Below are 18,648 nucleotides of genomic sequence, written 5' to 3'. Positions count from 1 at the left end.
GCAAATCTGGGATGTGTGATGGATTGGAAAGGGGGAGAGAAATTGCTAAAAATTATCTCTCTCCTTGTTCTGCTGACAAATGTCTTCCATCAGAAGAATGAATAAAAATGAATAGAACAGGAATAGAGTTACAAATCTTTCGATAAGCATATTGTGGCTGATCCATAAAGGGAAAACTACTATAAAGTATACACAAATATTAAACTCACTTGGTCTAATTATCTGTTTTACTAATAAGGATAGAATAGACTTATCAAAAATACATTTCTACTATAAATGAAATTGAACATTACTTTTTTTAAAGCATTGAGCCCTACATTTGTCCCCTCTACACAGATGCTACTATTTAAGATACGGCAAGGACATGATTATTTATTTTATTAATTTATTAGCCGCATGCGTTTTTCTTTTACTATATCATTCTAAACCATCCTCCTTTCCACAGGCCCCAGCAAACCTTTCCATTACAGACATTGGTTTGCACATAAACAAAATGTAAATCAGACACAGATTATGTTTTATGAACTTCTATTTTAGAAATAAATTCATACATTATATATATTTAAGTACATCTTGAAAAATAAATGTGGAAATTAAGTTTGGTTTGGGATCCATGCATCTTCTCCTGGCATGCACATCAAAAATGCTTCCAAATGAGATTTGTACTAGGCAAATGTCTGCCTCTTCTATGCATTGAGGATCTAGATCGGTGTTTCTCAACCTTGGGAACTTGAAGATGTGTGGACATCAACTCCCAGAATTCTGGGAGTTGAAGTTCACACATCTTCAGGCTGCCAAGATTGAAAAACACTGGTATAAACTCTCAGTACACACTAATACAAGTTTTTTTTAAAAAAAAGAAGTCCTGCTTCCTTTTGCAAAAACTGTAAATCTCTTTAATAAAATATGATGAACTAACTGGTCTGCTTGAAAGGAGTGAAAGTCCACACATTTTCAAGCAGCCAAGGTTGAGAAACACTGATGTTTCCTCACAACTAATTCCATCTTTTCTTTCAAGAGAAAATCAATTAAGGGGAGAGAAAAAGAGCGAGAGAGAATGATTATGCAATGTCATTTGCTTGATAGTGCTAAAAACTGTTACACTGGAAGCATTCATTGCCGCAAAATCAGGAAAGATTTCATTCAGTGTTAACAAAGTGTTAATTAATTTCTACACATAGTAAGCGAGAGGCTTCTGTAGTTCTTTTAAACATAATGCACCTTCAATATGCACACAAAGAAAACTGAATCTCTGGAAAGTAGCATTTGTTTTCACGTGGGTCACTTTGCTTGGAAAGTATGCCTAAAATATTATATAATATTCTTAGAAGCAACATTCTCTTGAGTAATAATTTTGCTACAAACTCATCATCTTTTCAGCACAAGTTACATTATTCTGAATGGTGCCTTGACATCTAAATGAAACAACATATTAGCTCAGTCTTTCCTGTGGGAAAGTCTAATTTTAGCAGGTTAGATCAGACTGGCTAGTGTCTAAATTCTATGACTCTCAAATGAAAACTCAGAACAAAGCATAAATATATAATTATAAAAAAAGCATCTGAGCACAACTGTGCATACAAACCGCTTTCCCACACATCTTATTTTCCTACGTTTTACAAGCAAGTACTTGGAACATTTGAAAGGTCATGCTTCTTTGACTTTCCAAATAAATAAACAAATCCTTTTAGAAAAAAGAGGCAACAGATTAACTTTGTATACCTGGCTGTAAAGTTCTACGGAAGATTCTCCTTTAAGCTGATGTCCCGTGAGATATGTATTGTGTGAAGATTCGATGTAATAATATGACAGTGGAAACTGCAAATCTTCTAGGTTCTCTTGAGACTCATTATTCGTACAGGCAAAATTATCTTTATCCATCAAAAACCTAAGGTACAGATTTTTAAAATTCATAAAAGTTATATAAAACAACTTGACTGTATATGAGGCTATCCAAAGATAATTACCGTGTGAATCCTTCGAATGACATTAGCCCCTGCTGACACATATTGATGCTTGGTTCAAACTTCTGTAAGAGGCAGAAAGGGAATATCAATAAAAGGGTGAAAATTAACAGATGTAACAAACATCAATTTTCACTCAGTTTTTACATATGAAGAAACACAATATACTATTGGCACAGCTAACTAGGTATGATAATGGCAAATCTGGGTTTTCAAATTAAGCAGTGTGCTAGCGTGGCATCTAAAAAGGAAAGGCAGCACTGGGCAAAAATACCCAGTGGAAAAGCAGAGACTGGAAGAGAATAATAAAGCTCTCCTCATCTGCCAATTTTCAACTATGCAAAGACCAACGCCCCTCCACACCCACCCCCCACATCTTAGCCGTTTCTGGCCTTCAAACCTAGCCAGAAGAAAACTAGTGGAGGGAAAAGTACTGGGGGATAAAAGCAGTAAACAAGGAATCAGTATTACTCTTCTGCACATCACAGCTTTCAGCCACCTGTGCAACCTATGTTAACCTACTCCCACACTGTGAAGTGCTGTGAACGCTGGGTGGGGGGAGGGTTAGTGACTTCAAGGCAGTTTTGACTCCAGGCAACTGCATGGATGCGTCCCAGAAGTTTTCCTGGCAACTTTCTCAGAAATGTTTCAGATCGTTCTGCCAGCTTTCATACCTAAAACAAGACTAGAACTCAAGTTTCCCTGCTCCGTGTTCAGTGCCTTTACCACTACACCAAACGGACTCTCATGAAAAGTTACTGCATTAGGTCAAATCGATCTCTACACAGCAATTATTTAGTACTCTGAGATTAAAGAAATATATTTTTTTATGAGAAAGCAATGAAGGCACCATGCTCTCCCACCATGCTTCATGCCGACTGCAGTTCTGCTACAGTAACTGGCTGCCCAAAACTGAGAACAAGGCAACACAGGAATTTTGCCAGACAAAGCAGGCGGTTGGGATATTGAATGAATAATACCGCTACTTGGTGCTGGGGTGCCTGAGAAAGTCAGTAGTAAACGAGTGAGGAGCTAATACTATCTCTGGCTTTACTCAATCTAATATGACACTGGGCTCCCCAGTTCTCTGCATGTTACAAAGGTCATGAAAGACGAATTCCTCATTTCAAACTGAATGCTCAACACATCCAAGTAATCTTTTTCTTACCATGAAAAATAAGGAGGGTTCAGGCGTCTCCCTTCATGCCTGTCCTATCCAAGTATTACTGTATTACAAATACCATGGCACAGTCTCTTAACACCTTCAGAACAACATAGAGTTTCTCATGTAGATTCCAATTAACCTTGACCTTGGTTGAAGCCTTCTAGCAATATCCTACAGAAGGTGGGAAATCTTTACATCTACAAGTGGTCTACAGTGTGCCAAGAATGGGAGGATGGATTGGGTATTTAGAACAATTCTAATCTCTTCCTACATTTTGGAACAGCTTGCAAATTCGGGGGGGGGGGGACAAATGGGCTAAAGAGCATAGAAACAGCAAAACAAGCTTCCATGAAGGACAACTTGCTAACCTAGCTGCAACCCACAGGAATGAGGCAAACTCTGTTCTAGGCTGTATACTCAATTATTTAGGAAAATGCTGAGGCCACAACAGATCTGACCTGTCATGGCCAATTCACTCCATAAATTGATTATGTATCTCAGTTATACTCCAGAATGCATAACTCTGTGGTAGATACCTACAGATTCTCCAACAGAGAGGTTGATTTGGAAAGGGTTCCATGAAGACAACAATTCAAAACTTTGACATTCTGTAACTTTGTTTCTCTCACTTCAGAGCATCCTGCTTACTGCTTTAAATAAGAAATGCAACATTCACTAAATCCCTGGAGCTAGCAGGTGAATGAAAACACTAGTTTACACTTACATATTGATAAGTGCAAGCAATCCATCCCTAATTCATTACTTTTTAATCCAGTACAGACATTCAGTATGAAATCTAAACAGGGCTCAACTGTGTTACCATGGTAATCAGCATGAATTAAAAACACTTGAGTTTGGGTTAGAATGTTCACATGTTGGCTGTCTCTAGTTTAGTCAAACTTCATTTGTTGTGCCTTTTAAGCACAAGGCGTCATCCCATAGAGACTATTACAGAGGGATTAAAAAGCAATGTGACGTATGAAGAGCAAATTAATTAAATACATGCATTCTAAACATTCTGCATTACCTACCTGAATAATACTGAGGATTTCATCGTAAGTATAGTGTTCACCTTGGCAATTTACTAAGAAATCATTAAGTTGCTGTATTCCCACGCCAAATACTCCCAGAGATGTGCTCTCTACTCCAGTGCCATTAGTAACAATGCTTGCTGCAGCAATAGCAGCTGATATTTGTCGCTGGTTGTCCGATAACTGCTGCCTATTCTTAATAAACAAGCCCAAATCTGATATGTTCCTTGTTAATAAATCTGAAAGATAAAAATATGATCAAATCCTTCATAGAATATTCATGCTGGCTTTTTCAAGTCTTTAAATAGTCCATGATATTTGGAGAATATTTTGATGAATCCATGATTTAGAGAGAATTGTTAAATCCATCATTTACAGATTCTGATTTGGAAATGTATTTGTGCATTTGAAAAGAAGCCCAACTAAGGAGAGAGATCAGCCATATGAAATGCTTTGTACTGAGGATGATGATGATGTTATACAGTAATGTGATTTACCCTCACTGCATTGCACTAGACTGTGTAAAAAAGAAATATTTGGCCAACACGCATACAAAATTATTACAGGGAGTCCTCATTGAACAACCACTATTTCAGTGACCATTCAGTTACAATGGCACTGGACAAGGGGGACTTACAATGGGTCCTCATAGTTGCAGCCATCACATTGTCCATGTAGTCACGTGATCGCAATTTGGGTGCTGGGGACCAGCTCACAATTATGATGTCGTAGCTTCCTGCGGTCACATGACTGCCATTTGCAACCTTTACTGGCAACTTCCAACAAGCAGAGTCAATGGGGAAGCTGGCAGGAGGTCACAAATGGCAATTACATGACCACAGGATGCTGCGACCACACAGGATTTGCTGAACAATGGCAACTGGAACTGCTGCAACTGCCATAAGTTGATGTGGTCATGTGATGTCACACTTTATGACCATGTTGCTTAGTGATGGGGTTGCCAGTCCCAATTATCATCATTAAGTGAGGACTAGCTATATTCAGAGCTTAATTTATTAATTTAAAAAACATACCCTAACATTTGGACAAGCTATTGATAACTGATATTGTATAATAATATATAAAATGGGAAGAGTTATTCTAAATTTATGGAATCTGTTTAGTTCTGAACATTTCCTATTCAAATTTTAATCTCAATAGTAGCTTAGTGAATAATGCTGTTTCTCAATATCAACTCAGTCATAAAAATTAATTTGAAAAAAATAGTATTCACACATAATGTCAAATCATTTTTAGTTTAGGGTGATGTGCAAGTCCAACAATTATGGCTTAATATTGTGTTTAAACAAACACGATATGGCCCAGCATTGTGTGCAAATGCAGCCATATGACACAGCCAGCCAGAACTAAATACAGATAATCTTCAGGTTATGGCCACTCGTTCAGTGACCAAAGTTACAACAGCACTGAACAAGGGAGACTTACAATCCTGTCCTCAAAGTTGTCGCCATCACAGCATCCCCACGGTCACGTGATTGCGATTTGGACACTTGGCAACCAGCTTGCACTTTTGACAGTTGCAGCATCCCACAGTCACAGGATCGCGATTTGTGTCCTTCCCTGCTGGCTTCCCATAAGCAAAGTCAATGAGGAAGCCAGCAGGTCCTTGCTTAGTGACCCGTGATCCTCGCTTAATGATGGCAACAGGGCTGCCAAGATTGCTGTCGCTAAGTGACGCAGTCACATCGTTAATCGAGGACTATCTGTATTGGAGTTACAACTTTGACCTAGGCAACCCAGATATAAAACCAACCTGATATCACTAACATCAAATTACATTCCTTGGTTTTACCTAAATCAGGCTGGAGTCCATTGGTGTTCTCATCAATCTTCAGGGAAGTATACAGTGGAGCTGAATCAGGACTCAGACGATTGCATGGTATGGCATATATATCAAAAAGATCCTTGAGATCTTTGCGGCTTCGTACGCTGAAACATATAGACTATTTTTATTACCTGTTATTTTCAATTATGCATTGGGTGTGCATGTGTAGAATCAGCCAGCAATTATTACCTGAAAGATTTGAAGAGCTCTACAAATTCCACAAAGCTCATATTGCTATCAGATGCCATGCAGGTCTGGAAGCCCTTCAGTCCTCCTTTACCTCTCCCATGCCAACTACTGCTGCTCCAGGTGCTAAAAAAAAATTGAATTGAGTATATTTGATGGTGAGGTTAAATAAAAGTAGTTGATTAATTATTATCATAATACTGTGTTTTTATTCTAGACATATTGTCCTTACAAGGCCAATTTCAATTATTCGATTAAAGAGTGAAACCATATTGATTTATATCATCTATTATATCTTTATTTTATTATACCCTTATTTTGGAAGGCTCAGCTCAGTACACATAGACTTCTCAATTTTTATCTTTACTGCATCTACATGGTAGGGTAGCTAGTGATTTGTTCAAAGCTGAGCAAGTGATACAGATGAATAGATATCTGAATCTAACAACTAGGTTTGAAATACTACAAAAATGGCATCCTATCCTTAGAATGAAACCAGGCATTTAGCTCCTTTACTTGTAAAACAGATTGCATTTTTTAACAGAAACTGATTCTCATTTTGTACTGAAAATAGTTGTATGGATAATTCCCATGATCCCAAAATTCTGAGTTCATCTACACTCACAAGTACAATTCTTTGATACAAACACAAGTGATAACTAAAAAAAAACTGTCAACAATCAGTTTCTCAGATAATAAAAACCAGTCTTCTTTAAACCACGGATGATACACTTAAAAAAAAAAGGCAAACTCATGGCCAACACTCAAAACAGGCTAAAAAAAAAAGTTGAGTCATGCTTTCTTCTTACCTAGGTTGATTTTTTATTGACAGTGACATCACTGGAGAAGACTGTGGTCTAACAGGTGAAGTGACACCAGGTGTTACACTAGGTGGCACTGAAGTAGTCAGCGACTGTGTCCTTCTAGAAGGCAGAGTGTTTGCACCAGTAAAAGTAACCAGAAGAGTTGGATCTAACAATAAAAGCAATTTTCATCAATGACTTTTATTTACCTATAAAAGTCCTATCTGATCCACATCTGATGCAGAATCAAATAAATTATAACTAAAGAAATGTATTTTATTATCTACCTGTCCAGTTTATGAAACAGTGTACAAAATGTCATATTTATACACAAGCATTTGTCAAACAGAAAGTAAAGTATTGAAAGTGACTGTTCAAAATGCTTTAGAAAGTATCCTGTAACACACCCCACTCTTGTTGCCCCTCATCCTATTTCCCATTCTGGGAGTAATTCCCTTCTCTAAAGAAAAAGAGCAATGGTCATCTTTCTGATCTTCATTAGAGTAAATAATTTCATTCAGAAATCATTCAGTGATTTCTTTAGACAAGCAGAACCATCAGGTAATTAACCACTGAGCACAGGATTAAAAATCAAGGACTTAGCCAAAAAAAGGAAAATAATGAACTAAATACAAAGTTGAGACAAGGAATTATTTTTTTACTGACAGAATATTTATGAAGAGGACCAAGCCACAAAGTAAAACAGTTGGATTTGCAGTGCTATAATATGTATTTTATAAATATTTGGGAAAAGACTAAAATAAACATTTTTAATGATACATCTTTCCGGTTATGGAAAAGAACATGGAATACAAAGGAAGTTTTTATGATTACTGCCATACCCTATAATTCTATTATTATGTTTCAGCAAGACCTGAGCTTTCAGACAATCCTTTCTGCGTCAGAAAAAAGTAATCTTTATTATTAATTTATGTAATATGATTATATAAAAACCTGTAATTATATTGCTAATTATAAACTTCTAATGGAAAATAAGCTTTACGGAGTAGTCTGAACCAGTTACTATTTAATTAAAATTATGATTAATTTCACACTTCAAACATACCATGTTTTATTATGAATCTGTACGTGACTTACGTTTGCACATGTCCCCTCCTCTCTCTTCTGTCATCATACTGGCCACAGGTAGGAGATCATAAGCTTTGCATGTTTTACTCACCTGTAGTAGATCTTAGTAACTATACATTCCAACAAGCTAGTGGCTTAGCCCATGGTTTGAAGCTGGTTTGTTTCAAACAAATTATAATTAAAATTAAGCGGTTTGGATGAAATGACAAGCAGCAGTTGATTAAAATAAAATAAGTTAATACTTTCAAACTCCTCTTTGCAGCTGCATTAGAGGAGAAGAGGGAGAGAAATATTGCTACATCATGTGTTGCTTATTTCAGCATCTGAATTCTGCATCATATCCCACTTTTAGTGGACCACAGTTTGATGCCTTTCCAAATCTGCAACCATGGCTAACTGTAATTATGATTTGTTTTACTTAGCCAGCTTCAGAATTCATGGCTGAAGTTTTCTTATTTGAAACTAACCAAATTTAGATGTTCACCACAATTTTTCATACTGTTAATCTGGAAGGCTGCATGTATGTGTCACATACTGCTGTTGAGGATGTACATTGAACTATTTTAAATGGCCCTTCTCTTTAGTTAAATCAAAGCTTGAATATTCTTCAACGGGACAAACTTTTTGGCCAAAGATCACGTTAGGCAGTTATTTAACAATGCTTACTTTCTCAATATTTATGTTTCTAAAAATATATTAAGCTATCATGTTCAAGCAGAACACATATTCAAAACTTTTAAAAATTGCAGTGCCTGAGTTCCTATTTTTAATTTTTCCCCACAAGCCACTCCCAAATTTTGGGAGTAGAATCAAAAGTAGCAATTAGACAAAAACACTGGAAGATTCAATATTTACATACCCCTATCCCACAAGGATTTCTTTAGTTCTTTTGTCCAAATGAAGTATATCAGCTAGTTACCATCTTTTACCTTTATCTTTTTATTTTATTTTTATTTTATTGTAGTATCTTTATTTGATGGTTGTGAGCTGCCCAGAGTCATTGAGGGTTGGATGGCATACAAATTTAATAAATTATTATTACCTGTTTCTTCTTGCTCATCAATATCTTGAGGGTCTGAACCACTTCTATTCCGATTTTCCTTAAGAGGTCTTGCTTTTCGACTTGCCATCTCATCATCAGTGCCATCTCCACTTTCACCCTTAAAACAGTGACTTTTGCAATAAACATCTTAGAAAACAGTACATATTTCAACCACTTTCCATTTTGTAAGTTACACAGCTACATGAAAAGCCCATCAAGCCATTTGGTGAATCAAAAAGCTATAAAAGTTGCATATGGAACAGAATTAATAACAATATTTGTTGGCAGGTCAAGCTAGGTTTTTTTTTAAGTAACTTTGGAAGAGGAAGCAATGATTTTGACTGGACTGCAGCACTGAAAGAAGAATGATAGTAAAATTTGATATAAATGGATTCTGCTTCCAAATTAATCTTTTCTGAGCAGCATGGCAAAATGGTATTTTCTGCATAATCAAAAATACCATTATACTTCAAATGTATGTAATTCCATTCTCCTTAGATTTGAAAATACAAACAAAGGCCCAACTCAGAAGTCAAAATACCACTGAGAACATTCTATTTCTAGTTTTATTTAGTGCTGGCAAACTTTTATACGATTGTGTATATATAAAAACTAAACCAAAAAGGAAAAACTGCATGGCTTCTAAAAAAATGAAATTTAAACAAATAACAATTACTTACGTAAAAATTCATTCTGATGGGGGAATGCATAATAAATCTTAAATAATCCATGCGGTAATATTAACTAACAAAACGTTCCTACCCTCATGAGCACTTTCTTCTTCTTCTTAGCTGCACTGATTCCTAAAGTGTTGTTTCTTTGTATGCCTGGCTTCTCTACGCCTTTTGCCAAATTTCCAGGGCTTGCATTTCTTGTGCTCCAGCGTCTCCCTCCAAACAACTCAACAGCTTGAGCCAAGGTTGGACCCTCGTATCGGCCATCCTCCTGACAAAAGTGTTCAATTTTATTAAAATGTACAAGCTACATCATTAAAGAGAAATATTTCATATTCTTTTAACTGTACGCCTGCAGATTATGATCAGAACATGATGTAGGAATGGAAAACAGCTAATTACAGAATTCAACAATGCAATATAGAAAAAATTCTATTTGATGGGAACAGGGAGAAATATAGTTCACTTTACCTGATAGAGGCTGACGTACTGTTTCCGCAGCCATTGCAGTCTCTGATCAGGAAATCTCCTCATTTTCCTTATAGCGTTAATTAATTCCAGCAATCCATGAAACAACATTTTAGCAATATATTTTGGAGCCACAAAGTGCAGCAATTTATTTTCAGTAGTTTGAAGTCCATATAATAATGTTATACCATTCTCTTCAACAGTCATGTTTAAAAGGTTATTCTGAATGCACACAGCATGCATATCAATGCCAGAGTGTCCCATGTACACAGCTTTTGCCGACAACAGATCTAAGCAACCCTCGATCAGTCCATTTAATCCAGTATTGCCAAGAAATTGAAATTTTCCAAGTTCAGTTGTGCTACCTAACATGCTAAGTTTTATTTTAGAATTTGCACAGCAAGTAATGGTTGGCTTTGTCCATGTCAGCGTGCTATTGTCAGGTTGAAGCTGAAGGAAACAACGGGCTGATAAATGAGTTTCTTGATCATAACGTATAACTGTTGCACCTTGCAACATGAACTGATGGACATCAGCTCTGATTGATAGCACATACCAGGGAATTAGCTCTATTCCATGACTGAAAGCTTCTTGTTGTTCTTCAGCAGCCTGTGTAGCCCATTCTTTGGATTGCTCAAATATGTCATTTTCAGAATCTGACAGATCTCCAGTTATTAAGCTGAATAGAAACCAAGATACAGTCAGCCTTCCATTTGCAAAGATCACCATGTGACTTGTTATTTCATCATGCAATTTTGAGAACTAACGTACAGCTGTACATAATCTCTTTGCAATGTATTACACATAAAACATTTTAACATTTTAAAATGTTAAAATCACACTTTCACAATGATTTTATTTTGTTACAAAAAGACTATTTTGCTAAAAATATAAAATGGCACATTTATTGCATTTATTTAAACATTTATATTCTGCTTATTTTCCGCAGAGTTCTTTTGAGAAATATTGTAAAACCCCATGTCATCAATGTCAGTTTTGCTTTTCTGATAAATCAATAAAATAGAAGTAATATTATTTCAGGCAAATTAAGAGTATACTCAGAAGGAAATGAGCTCTAATAAGACACAAGTGCTCAAAATGGATGCGTAAGATTTTTCTCTAGCTGCTGTAACTTTCGTTCCTTTTAAAAAAGTGAAAAATACACACACATGCACACACACACAGACACAAACACACAATCAAGAGAAGGAAAGTCTCCCTTGCTGTGGCTTAACGAATGCAAACACTGAAAAGGATCTGACAAATACACTTAATATTTGTCAGATCCTTTTAATTAATTTAATATTTAATCATCACAAATTGTTCAGTACATGCCACATTAAGCCACAGTGACCCAGGCTATAACATACAAATGATACCGATAAATTTGTTTTCAATAGTCAGATAAGAACAAAGGACACAGTCAAAATAATACGATTGCATGATTCACTTGATACATTTATAAGCCCAAAGCATGACTCTGAAAAATAGTTTTCAAAAAGCACTATTCCACTATTGATTGAAAGTAAAGAAATATTGCAGGCTTCTTCAGAATCCATATCCACCTTTCATCCAAAAGAATCATGACTAAACATTTTAATGGTGTGGAGAAATTATTCCAAGTATACTGTTATAAAAATTTACTACTGTAGAAATCAAGGTGCTTCATCAAAAGCATGTATCAAAACTGAAAAGTTCTGACAGAGACATGGTAACTTTTATGTCATTGGCACACTTCACTGCTGTGACACATTCTCATATTTGAAAATTTTTAAAAGACTTTAGTTTACCATAAAAGAATGCTGATGAATGAATTATAGGCAGTTTACAAATAATATTTTCAACACAATCAAAACGAATGAGTTTTGCTGCTTCGTTTTGCATATATTGCTCATAAACCAGAAACAGCTATGAGAGAGATAGAAAAACAAGTATGTGAATAAATCAGAGAAAGATTAAGAATATAGAGTTCAGTTTAGTGCCACTTTTATTAAGTGGAATTCTACTGAAGCAATCTAACAAACAAAGAAAAAAATCACTTGTAGCCAGCCAATAGGAAAGGCTATTAGCAAAATCCAGCCTCTGACGTTCAGAGATGCAGTATTGCATAATGCCTCTATTTTTCTTCATTCTAATGCATGAAAGACTTCTATTTATTTTTAGGGAAAGCCTTTCAGTTTTAATATCCAACAAAAATAATGTTTCAAAGAAAACATAAGCTTCAATTAATAATAAGCTACTTCTCAAAAAAGTTGTAAATTGTTAAACAACAAATAGAAGGCTTTTCGAACGCATTTCAGATGTCAAGAGGTGATATGAAAGGTCAAGAAAGAAAATCAGCCTCTCTTCGCATCAGATATTGTTAATATACCCAGAAAGAACTGATGCCAGATGATAATTATATTAGAAGCTGTTTTGTCAGGAAGCAAAGATGACTTCACATACATATTAAGGGAATGAGCACATTTAGAAAAAGACATTTATGTTTTCTGCACAAATGTTTATTAACTGAATATGAGTATAAACTTAGTTGTTCAGAAAGATATGAGGTCAGGTTGTTTATGATGTTTCTCTTCACAGTTGGGGTGCTCTGTAAATATAGAGAAAGAGGAGCCATAGTCTTCACCACACTTCACTATCATTTGCTCTTCTTCCTGCCTTTACTACCTCTAGTAACCAAGAATCACAGGATGCTTACTTGTAATAATTGTTCTTCAAGTGTACTTCATTTATGCATTCATATCATGGGTTTGCATCTTCAAAAACTATTGTTTTCAAGACCATTTCAAAGCTGAGCTTTCAGTACAAGCCACCACATTTTATTTATGTTCAAATAACTTGTCCTTTAGTTCCTAAAACTACTCAATGGCTACTTCAAGTAAAAGAAAAAGTACCACTTTACGGAGGGAAAGGTGAATGGATTATGTAATGGAACAGATGTCCATTCAAAGAACCACAATTCATTGTGTAAAGCAACTGTTGTTAGTCTTCTTTATCTGTGTGCATCACACCTATAGGGGAATAATTGCTTACCTTGAGAAGGTTATTTATTTATTCAAATTTATTATAGCTGCCCAACTCCAATTACTTAGTGAACTACAACAGAATAGAAGACAGCATTGCACAGGATACATCCACTCTTGATATTATTTATTTATCAAATTTATATGGCCGCCCAACTAACAAGAAGTAACTCTGGGAGGCAGAGAGCAAAAAAAAAAATATATATATAAACAATAAACATGACAAGCACTGTCATATTAACCACAACACACACACACACAAGATTCAATCAGCAACAGAGCCACCTCAAGATCTCACCAGTCTCCTGAGACCCCCAGGCCTGTTAACACAGGTCTTGAAGGACTTCCAGAAAATAAGGAGGGATGGAGCTGACCGCATTTCAGGGGGGACAATGTTCTACAAGGCAGGTACCACAGCAGAGAAGGCCTTGGGCCCACCAAGTGTAGTTCCCTGAGAGATGGGACCCGCAGCATGCCTTTCTTGCCAGATCTGATGGGATGAGCAGATGTAATCGGGGAGGGGGGGTCCCTCAAATAACCTGGCCCCATGCCATGAAGGGTTTTAAAGATCAAAACCAGCACCTTGGATTGGACCCAGAAACAGATTGGCAACCAATGCAGTTTGCCGAACAGAGGTGTAACATATGCTGTTCTAGAAGCACACGTAACTGCCCACTCCCTGATCCAGGAACGAGTGTAACTGGTGCACAACACGAAGCTGTGCAAAGGCCCTCCTAGTGACAACCACCATCTGCTCTTTGAGCAGGCATCATGAGTCCAGGAGGACCCCCAGATTGCACACCGGCTGTGTCTGGGACTGTAAACCACATCCAGCACCAAAGATAGCATAGTCCTAGAACCCGAAGGACCCAAAACCCAAAGGTACTCAGTCTTGCCAGGGTTCAGCTGAAGCTTGCTGTTCCCCATACAGACCTTCATAGCCTCCAGATACTGGGATAAGATGTCCCTAACATCACTTAATTCAACAGGGGCAGAGATGTATAATTAAGTATCATCAGCACACTGATGATACCTCACCCCATGGTGATGAATAATCTCATTCAACAGCCTCATGTACATGTTGAATAGGAGTGGAGAGAGCACCAAACCTGCAGCACCCCACTTAGTAGGGGTGAAGGGTGCGATCTTTCCTCCCCAATCACCACCAACTGGAACCAACCCTGGAGAAAGGAGGTGGACCAGCACAACACAGTGCCACTCACCCCCAATCCTCTAAGCCAATCTAGAAGGATACCATGGTTGATGGTATCGAAAGCTGCAGAGAAGTCAAGTAGAGCAAGGATGGATGCACAACCTCCATCCCACTCTTGCCAGAGATCATCTAAAAATGCAACCAATGCTGTTTCTGCCCCATACCCAGGTCTGAATCCTGACTGAAAGGGATTCAGATAATCTGCTTCACCCAAGGTCCTCTGAAGCTGCTGCACAACCACCTTCCCCAGAAAAGGGAAGTTAAAATGAAAATTGTCTAGTATAGTGGAGTCCAGCGATGATTTCTTAAGGAGGGGGCAAACCAAGGCCTCTTTAAGAGGCAAAGAAACAACCTCCTCACTCAAGGAAGAGTTCACCACCAGTAGGACCCACTCGCATGACATTCCCTGTGCCACTTTAACAAGCCAGAAGGGCCATGGATCTAAAGAGCAGGTAGCTGAGCTCACAGTCCTAAGGACGCTGTCCACTTCATCAGGCCCAACAGGTTCAAACTGTTCCCAGATAACTGGGCAAGACTCCTCCCCAGGCATCTCCCCCAGACCTGCAACAAGGCCAGAGTCCAACTCTGAATAAATAGATACTGAACAAATTCTTCCGCATGTCCCTGCAAGAGGTTCTCTGAGCCCCTTCACCCTAAACAAGGCTGTGGGATGGCAGTCCGCAGACACAATAAGGGCAGAGAAGTACTGAAGCTTCACTGCCCTTATTGCCACAAGGTGGGCCTTAACAGCATCTCTAACCCATGTTCGGTCAAGTCTGTCCTTCGTTGAGCGCCAGCAATGCTCTAGACATCTCTTCTCTCTTTTTATCTCCCTCAGTTCCTCCATGAACCTTGGAGAGTGATGGGATCCATGAGAGGAGAGAGTGCATAGGTGCAATCCGATCCAAAGCTTCAGCCATCCCCCTATTCCAAGCAGCGACCAAGGCTTCAGATTGACCATGCAGCAGACCAGCAGGAACAACTCTCAGGTCTCTCTGAAACACATCTGGGTCCATCAGTTGCTGGGGGCAGACCAATCTAGTGGATCCAGCCTCCCTGCAGTGGACAGTGGTGCTAGAGAATCCCATGGTAATCAGGGCATGACAAGGGAGACATGGAGAGCTCCTCCAATTTCAGATCACATAGTCACTGCCCTGATAGGAACACCAGATCAGGTGTGTGAACATTGTCCCATGTTGGGCTCTGGATGATCTGGGATAGGCCTATGGTCATCATGGTGGCCATGAACTCCCAAGCCATCTTAGATCTAACTCCCAGAGAAGGCAGACTGAAGTCCCCCAAGAGTCAAGGAGCTCAGGCAGAGAGGTTCCCATGCAGCAGGCAGGCTGGTACAATAGCAACAATCCCAACTGATCCCTAGAGCCCAACTTAATGAACAGGGTTTCACATCCAGTGATCTGTGGAACAGCACCCCTGAAAGCCATAAGGAATTCCTGGATAACAATTGCCATACCTCCACCCCTGCCCTGGAGTCTTGGCTGATGCCATACCCAGAACCCTGCTGGGCTTATCTCAGAAAGGGCCACCCACCCTGCCGGGCCCAGCAGGTCTCAGTAATACATACCAGGTCAGCCCTCTCATCAATGATAAAACTGCAGATGAGGCAGACCTTGCATTTAAAGCAGCAGCTGGAAATTGGGGTCTCTGAAGGTCTGCTGACTGGGTACAGGGGCTGAGACCAGGGAGCAGGAACATGAAATCGGTATAAGATAATGGCCCCATGTTCTCCAAGAACAATCTGCTCCCTGTCTTCCACCATATCTACCCATGCCTGTCAACACAATACTTTGGCCCTCCCGTAGCTCCCCAAAGGCAGCACCATCCCCCAGTCCAGGCCTCCCCAATTCCTGAGGCCGGGGACCTCCTGCTGTCCTCCATTCCATTCATCCCAGGAAGGGGAAGCCAGGCACCCTGAGGCACTTTAGCTTCACTAGCTCTCAGCGCCATCAGGATACCCAGCGGCCACCTCCCTATTCCACCCACACAAACACACTCACAACGATCACACTCAAAGGGGCCTCTCCCTTGATGCTCTCACCAACTGGTTAAAGGCTCCCTCTTCATTCACACCCCAAGACCCATCAATCCCTTCTCTGGCTCTTACCCAGAGGAAAGGAAGCAGGAGGCAGTGAGAAACCCACAGTTCAAAATCATTAGCAACTTAGTTGGTAGAAGGACATCCAGGTGGCAATGTTCAATAAAAGAGAAGTATTGCAAACAAAAATGTAACTTAACCCACAAATAAACAAGACTTTTAAAAAGATAAGGACAAAACTCTGGGCTTGAAATCTCAAAAAAGCTTGACGGTCAAAAGTGAACAAGTAAAATGATCCATGATTTGTAAAACAATGTAAATTTCCTTTTTTATATGCTAATGTCTGTATCAAAAGAGGAAATTCTTTGAGACTAATCCACCATATCAAATAACATATTTAGATGAAATATACAGTTATAGGATTAGAAACGGATGGTTTGGATAAAGTAGAATGTGAGTCTAGTGTCCTCTGGCTAAGAGTATTAACTATATGACCCACAGCTGCATTAACCAGTTGGGTTTCCAGTGCAATTCATGGTGCTGGTCATTACCTTTAATGCCCTTCATTGCATGGGGCTTGGCTGAGGAACTGCTTATCTCCAGTGTCTCTGACCATCTGATTCAGTCCAGCAGGGTGGGTGAGTTCTGAGTCCCATCAGTTAAAGAATGTAATATTGCAGGACCCAGGAAGCATAACTAGTCTGTGGCAATTTCTGCCTTTTGGAATGATTTCCCCCCAGAGTTGTGTGTGGCTCCTACCTTTATGTCATTCAGAAAACGACTGAAGACTTTGTTGTTCTCCCAGTAAGAACTAAGTAATTCTTCTAACAGAGGCCTTGGGGTCAGGGTGATTGTGGAGACCCTTATTGTTCTTCTTTGTAGTATTTTATTTGGATCTGATTTGGTTTGATCTGGTCTTGGTTTTTGGTTTAGTACAGTATATAGTTTAGATCCATTTACATGAAGTCAATGGGGAAAATCAGCAGTGTGGAAACAGTGCTAGGCTGGATGAGGGCTAACAAGTTGAAGCTTAATCCAGATATAATAGACATGACGCAATCTCCTATCTGGATGGAGGAATTCAACTGATCTTGTATCGGGGGCACAGCTTGAGTATTCTCATGTATTCTACATTGCTGATGGAGAAGAAGGTGGTGCAGGAACTAGGAATGCCTTTTACCAACTTTGGCAGCAGTTTGATTGGGCAGCAGTTTCTGAGAAAGCAGACAAAGTATGCAAATTAGATACACTATAATAATATGCTATATAAGCAGTTGCCTTACATCACTTGGAAATTTCAACTTCAGTAAGACATTTATTTTCTTTGCTTCCGAGAGTTAGGCAACTGGATGCATACCACCAATTACACCAGCAGCATTAATTACTAACAAAGTTGATCATTATTTTTATAGGCCCAAATGGCTTGGAACTATATTAGCTGCCCAAGTGTTATTATCTGCTGTGCCAATGAGACTTACCAAGCCATTAAGCATAAGAGCCAGGGCCTTTTCAGTGGTGGACCTATCACTATAGAACCCCTATCTTAAGAAATTCAATTGGTCTTTGAAGCAGTGATGAGCTTTCAGGCTGATTGGCCATGGTCTAATTTTATTTTGTCCTGACATTTCACCAGCACCTGTGGCTGGCATCTTCAAAGACAAAGTGAGCTGCTTTGTAGTATACCTCTCAACAGCTCACAATCAACTGCAATGGGCTGACAGGACTCTTGTATTTGAACCTGGCAAGGAGTTCTCTTATTGGTCCACGTCACAGGAGTTCAAAAAAGCTTCTTTTCTGATTGGTTCCTTGTCTGGTTGGTCCATTTTGAAGAAAATTCCAAGAGTACTGGTTCCTGATTGGTCTGTCTTTGAGCCAGGCTTCACTGATGCCAGCCATGATAGCTTACACCAGTCAAATGGTCTTTCTGTATATGTTTTTAGTAGGTTTAAAAGGCTTGGCTTTATAGCCACTTTTAATGATTAATTTGTTACTGCTTGCTTATATTGCTTCTTTTCAGTGTTGATGTTACGGGGTTTTTTTTAATTCTGATTTTGGCCATTTCCAGATGTAAGCATTTCCTGCAGTTCT

At 38.7% G+C, this 18,648-nt stretch overlaps 1 protein-coding gene across 4 annotated transcripts in view; it reads right to left on the bottom strand.

Moving 5' to 3' along the window:
- The window catches only part of PLCE1 (phospholipase C epsilon 1), a 153,321-nt gene that overhangs the window by 30,695 nt on the left and 103,978 nt on the right, over window positions 1-18,648 (bottom strand). For all 4 annotated transcript variants that reach the window (XM_088128955.1, XM_088128956.1, XM_088128957.1 and 1 more), the window contains 9 exons: window positions 10,272-10,947; window positions 9,889-10,071; window positions 9,127-9,244; window positions 7,002-7,164; window positions 6,196-6,318; window positions 5,974-6,110; window positions 4,161-4,399; window positions 1,968-2,029; window positions 1,723-1,888 (listed from right to left, as the gene is read on the bottom strand). In XM_088128955.1, the coding sequence (XP_087985081.1) occupies window positions 1,723-1,888; window positions 1,968-2,029; window positions 4,161-4,399; window positions 5,974-6,110; window positions 6,196-6,318; window positions 7,002-7,164; window positions 9,127-9,244; window positions 9,889-10,071; window positions 10,272-10,947 (1,867 nt within the window). The remainder of the gene's footprint in view (window positions 1-1,722; window positions 1,889-1,967; window positions 2,030-4,160; window positions 4,400-5,973; window positions 6,111-6,195; window positions 6,319-7,001; window positions 7,165-9,126; window positions 9,245-9,888; window positions 10,072-10,271; window positions 10,948-18,648) is intronic.

Source organism: Python bivittatus, unplaced genomic scaffold (genome assembly GCF_059951505.1).
Source record: "Python bivittatus isolate LINGU-HERP-01145 unplaced genomic scaffold, Pbiv_v1 ctg000780_np1212, whole genome shotgun sequence".
Classification (NCBI taxonomy): Eukaryota; Metazoa; Chordata; class Lepidosauria; order Squamata; family Pythonidae; genus Python; species Python bivittatus.
The sequence above is the reverse complement of the archived record's forward strand: the minus strand, read 5'-3'. Positions and strand labels throughout refer to the sequence as shown.